This window comes from Glycine max, chromosome 10, assembly GCF_000004515.6.
Source record: "Glycine max cultivar Williams 82 chromosome 10, Glycine_max_v4.0, whole genome shotgun sequence".
NCBI classification, from domain to species: Eukaryota; Viridiplantae; Streptophyta; class Magnoliopsida; order Fabales; family Fabaceae; genus Glycine; species Glycine max.
In genome coordinates, this window is record NC_038246.2 from 4,296,467 (window position 1) to 4,302,466 (window position 6,000).

The 6,000-nt window shown below is 33.5% G+C and overlaps 1 protein-coding gene across 1 annotated transcript; it reads right to left on the bottom strand.

The window, feature by feature from the left end:
- Positions 1–1,947: 1,947 nt before the first annotated feature.
- Positions 1,948–5,688, bottom strand: LOC100779881 (probable adenylate kinase 1, chloroplastic). Its single transcript, XM_003537193.5, has 4 exons — positions 5,233–5,688; positions 3,454–3,594; positions 2,781–3,053; positions 1,948–2,545 (listed from the first exon to the last, which is right to left on the bottom strand). The coding sequence occupies exons 1-4, from the start codon at positions 5,530–5,532 to the stop codon at positions 2,402–2,404; spliced, it is 858 nt and encodes a 285-aa protein (XP_003537241.1). The 5' UTR covers positions 5,533–5,688; the 3' UTR covers positions 1,948–2,401.
- Between the last annotated feature and the right edge of the window lie 312 nt (positions 5,689–6,000).

The window sequence follows — 6,000 nt, forward strand, 5'->3', positions numbered from 1 at the left end:
TGAATTTTTTTCTTTGCCAAATTCACATACTCCATGCATAACCTGTCTAATGCGGAGATCAATAATTGATGTTGATATATTATACACAGGTGCTGAAACATTATGCAAAGGTAGAAATAAAAAAAAAACAATAAATTTAAAAAAAAAATTCTCTAATTAATTCTAACTACTACACTACTTTTTTCACTTATTTGATGTCATATTCAACTCTATACATAATAATTTGAAAAAATATCAACAAACCACAAAGTCAGAAAAGGAATTGGCCTAACTACCATACTAGTGCAGTCTATATTTATCTTACTATACATTAGTTAATCTACCTTTTTGTAAGTTATTTTTTTTCTAATACTAGTTACTAGCCGGTTAATGTTGGGTAAACAATCAAACATTAAATCTCATTTTTTTTATTCTTTAAGAATTCACATAATGATATAAGATTTCGTTTCATTTATATGAGTGGAAATGATTTATTTAATAAAAAAAAATTGTATTCAATAATCACATTCATCTTTGATTTAATGAGTTCGAAAACACTTATGATTTCTGATTAAAAAAAACTTATTTTTTTAGCAAATCTGATTTCTTCGGTTTGTCTACTTAACATGTTAATGAGTAATTAATAATGATGTTTTGAAAAAATACAGAGAATCTATTAGCAATTGGATATAACCCTTCCCAAAATAAAAAATTAAATCATAGACTTAGTCACATATGCACTAGGCAATTCATCTTATAATAAAATACTAAAATGCTCCGTCCGCACTAGGCAAATAATCTTGAGATAAAATAATAAAGAAAAGAAACAAAACTTAAAGGTGGGTGAAGCAAAAGTGCAATTTGCGAAGGTCATAATCGAGGTTGTAACTAAAGATGTTCTTACATACTTTGAGCTAAATTTGGACCACAAGCAGCAGCAATACTCTGAAATAATAGAGTCAGGCTTTTTTTTTAGGGGATAATAGAGTCGGGCTTGTGCATCGCTGTTACTTCCTTTGAGATAGCACCTCTATCATGTTTTGATGCTTTGAGATAGTACCAAATTTCTAACATCTAGCTCGCCAAGCGTTTTGGGTTTCATTTTGGTTTACACTTTACAGCTAAATAGCATGACATTAATCCTACCTATTCCTCATTCTCTTCTTCCCCTATATGAATAGAATCTTCGTTGAAACATTTGAATTGCATGGGCAGTTGGGCACCCTCTTGTAATAAAAGTTGTCATCATCATCGGATACAAATGATTTAATTGGATTATATACTGTTTCAATTGAATGAATGGAAAACTGGAAACCCTATATAGACTTTGCAGGTAAAAGCAAAGTTAAATACAGTCATCCATTATCTTTGCATATGTTTGAGGACTCGCATTCTACGACAAGATTTACCGAGGGAATTTCGTTTTTCTTGGATCTTGCAAGCACTAGTAAAAAATTAATAAATGAAAACTATTTATAAAAATTCACCAGAAATGTATTAAAAATAAAAAATTACGACGAAAGTACATTAACAACATTTTTTTAACATTCTTTTTTATTTACTTTTGATCCTTAGAGCAATAGTTAACATATTTCCCTTTTTTCCTTTTACCAAATTTTAGTAAGCCTGTTTGGACAAAAACAACGAGCTACCTGGGTAAAATATACAGTACAATCTATCTTGTACCACGTAAACTTTAGTGGTCAAGACTGGTACTGCGCCTTGTTTGATATTAGCAACTGTTTAAACTTATTGTAGAAGAAACCACTAAACAGTATAATTAAACAATCTATTCTTAAAGAAAAATAACAACTCCTAACGAATAAAGATAAGTTCCACACCATTGCCAGCAATAAAATAGAGAATTCTAGTTCTATTCACTGAGACAACAAAATCATTGTTAAAGAAACAAGAATATTCAAAGAAAAGGAGGAGTTATTCATTAGTATTGTGAAATCAAAAGACTTATTCAAATAACATGAAACATCATATTAAATAATTTTTTTCCTGGAAGTTACTCCAGTAAAAAAGCCTTCCCTAAATCACGAGCATGTGATGATGTGTTGATGTAATAGAATAAGTTCATTCACATTTAATTTACAACAATAGTGATGATGCACCAATCCTATCGACGTTGATTCCTGACCAACTATCTTTCTAGCAATACTGTGATATATTATTCACTCTTCACAATAACATTATATGCTAGGAAACCCTTCCCATATAACCAAATTATACGAAAACAAAACGCAACACTACCAGTCTTATCAGATTACAACACTTACAAATATCATCATTGGTCCAAAATAATACTAGCAGAGAAGTTCCCTTGCTTTGGTTCTCTGTCCTGCAAAATTGCCAAGCATGCAATATAAGCACGCAAAGAATGAAATACTTACTGTTATGATACATTATTATATCTTTATGCTGCAGCAGATCGTTTGTCCTCGTAATCATCAAGATTAAGAGCATGTAGCAACTTAGGCCAAGATTCCGGGATTCCTCCAGGCAGGTTAAACTCCAATAATTTTCCTCTCGAACGGTAAAATTCCTCCACAGGCTGAGTCTGCAATCAACACAAAACAAATTTTTAAACCAAGTAGAAAGGGAAGTCAAAATCATTCACAAAAATGTAATTATAAGCAACAGGAAATTGGAAACACCAACAAGTTCACTCAGATCGTTTATAAATCCTTCACAATAACAATAAATATACAACTACAAATAAGAAGCCATTCAAGCACCAGATCTTACTGAAGTCTGCCCTTAATTAATAATAATAATATAATATGCAGCAATACCATTTCATTGTATATTCGAAGCCTTTCTTTGACCACTGATTCAGTATCATCTGATCGAGTAATGAGCTTTGACATACAATTCTCAGGAGGAAGAAGTGGAGCCATAATAATTTCAGGGCTCCCATTCTCGGCCTTGATGTTAATAGAAGCAACATTAAAATTACCCCCACACTGATTGCAAATTCTCCTACCAAGGCATTTCTCAAGCAGAACATCTTCTCGGAGCTTCAGATTGATTACCAAGTCAATGTCAGTTACCCCTTCCAATATTTCCTGCGAGCGAAAAACAAAAACATTGTAGAATTTGAGTATTCCGTTTTTTAAAGTTTTAAACTGCTTCTATGAAAAGTAAGAAAGCAACAGAACTGTTGCAACTACAACACATATGAAGGGACGAAGAGGCAGAACCAGAGACAAATTAAAGCTGCTTGTATGACAGGGAGTAATAGCTGATCAGGTGGGGAAATGAAAAAAAAAACAATAAAAAAAAACTAGATAAGGTAGGTTGCCTAATGAAAAAATTCATTCACTTCCTTTTCATTAGAAATTACATTTTTGGGTATCAAAACCCACTATAAATATTTGTGTTCCTTGTATTCATGTAAAGGTTTAGTAAACAAAATAAGGGGAGTACCTATAATGAAATACACTTAACCAAAGTGAAGAAACTCACTGCTTGCTTAATTGTTCGAGGAAAACCATCAAGAATAAATCCCAGATCGCCTTTAGCTTCCCCAGCAACAAGTCTCTTTGACAATAAACGTATAATAATTTCATCTGACACCAATTGACCTTGTTTTACAATTTCTGATAGCTGTAATAAACCAAAAATTACAAATCAAAAAGTGGAAGAATTGGTCTGATGGACATAAAACAAACATTCTATCCCAACAAGGAGACAACAATTAGGCCACAATATATCAGCTTGAAATACCATAACTATGTATTAATCAAAGCTTGAATATATTTTCAGTCAACTGATCTTTAAAAAGTCGAGAATAGTATTTAGATTCAATGAAAATTACACAAAATTCAATCTTTCGAAGTTAAAGACTTACTAGCATGGCAGACAGGTAGGTTTTCCTTATAACCCAATAAATAAATTACAGTTACAGGATTATGCTCTACAATTTCTAAAGAGAATACAAGAATGTTTATAATTAAAATGTTCAAGGAACTGAAAACCAACAAATCTCAATTTAAAATTCTTGCTGCACAAGTTGTAAGTCTTGTGACAAACAACAGTACAGATATAAATCATATAGTAAAAGGAGCTAAAGATACAATCAATGCAAAAAGAGGGGAATACCAATGATGACACTCCACTCTAATAACTGGTTTTAACAAACCAAAACAATTGCCAGTGAGGTATGCCAGTCCAACAAAAACCAAAGAATTAATTATTATGATGTCTAAAGTTTCCTGCATCACCAGATCGAAGACCTTGCCATCCAGCTACACACACATGGATGCCACTACCTGACATGATAATAGACCTATCAATTCAGGTTGGTAATGGTGGCTAAATGGGCCAACCGACCTCAAGTCATCCTGTCTGCTGGGGCAGCCAGGACAGACAGCTCAGTGTAAGTTCCCTCAATATTTTAAGAACTTATTATTTTAACAAGTTTTATTTTATGTTATTTTATATTTTTTAAAGACCCCCCTCCACCAACATCTACATGGGACAATCTAGTTTAGCATAATTTATTGTACAACTCCTATGCAAGAGACTCGAGTCCAAAACTCAGTCTGCAAAATGACAAAAAACTAGTAACAAGTAGTTCCTTCTTATATGCAAACTGCAAAGTGGGATAACGATACACCTGAAACTATCTAACTCCCACCAATAAAACCAACACCTGTAAGTTCTAAGAAGATATCCATACAAAGTTTAATTTCTATACACTCTCAATACAATATATATATATATATATATATATATATATATATATATATATATATATATATATATATATATATATATATATATATATATATATATAAAATTGTAAATCAATCAAAAATCATCGTTAACACGACTTTTATGATAGTTGACTTTTAAATACTCATTGTAAAAGCCATCCACAACGATTAGACTTTTTTTTTTTTTGTCTCTTGGGCTTCTGATCTGACATTGAACTAATCCCCTCCCACAAGGTTGGCCCATTTTGGGGTAAAATATACCTCCAATTGCTATTCCATGTTCCAAGTCGGGGTCGAATCCTAGACCTTAGTTAAGGGATCAAGTGTCAAAACATTTGTACGAACAACTTTTGGTAACGGTTTGTGATTAGATGACAACTTTTTAATATTTTTTAAAATAATAATTATCATCCCATTTTTCTGTCTAAGCGCTGCGCCGTACGCAGAAATTTCAATAACCTTGACCAAATTTGCGTTACAAAAATTAATCTAGTTAATTCAAAGTGAAGAGGAAGAAGAAGAGAACCTGGGAAGAAAGGGGGTCAGAGGAGGCGAGTTCGTCGCGAACGAGATCGCCGGTGGCGATGTGAGGGACGCCGAGGAGGTTGGACAGGCGACTAGCGTACGTTCCTTTTCCGACGCCGGGGCAGCCGAGGAACGCCCACTGCACGCACCGCTTGCTCAGATCTTCGCGCCGCGGAAACGGGCGGAAGGACGCGGCGTCGTGCGGCGGCGCGTGGGATTTGACTTCGGAGGAGCTCAGGCACCTCCTCATCTGGGGTGAGAAGGTTGACGCGCGCTTCGCGAGGCGGGTTACGGCCACCATGATGATGTGATTTGCAGAGTTGCGCTGAATGATCAAATTCAACGGACACGGTGGTGATTGATTAATCGATTAACCTGTTAATTATTTTTTCGCTTTCGGAATTTATTTATACAATATTTGCTTTAAATATCTAAAATTTTCAACTTAGATTTTGCTTGCACACAAGTCACAAAGATATAGTATGTTAAAAAACACGTGGATGAATTTATAAATTTAAAAGGCGAGCCGTACGAATAAATTAAATAATCGTGGAGAGTAATTTTACACGTTATCCATTTGGTCCTTAAATGTATAAAGATGAAGGTATCTCTTAACTTGGTTAAATATTAATTTCTTTGTGATGCAGAAATATCATTGATTTATTGAAATTTTATACATGTAAAAATTGAACATGAATTATTATTTCACTAAAAAGATCATTAGACCATTCTACCAACATTTGAGTTTTTAATGTGTTGGATGATTCCA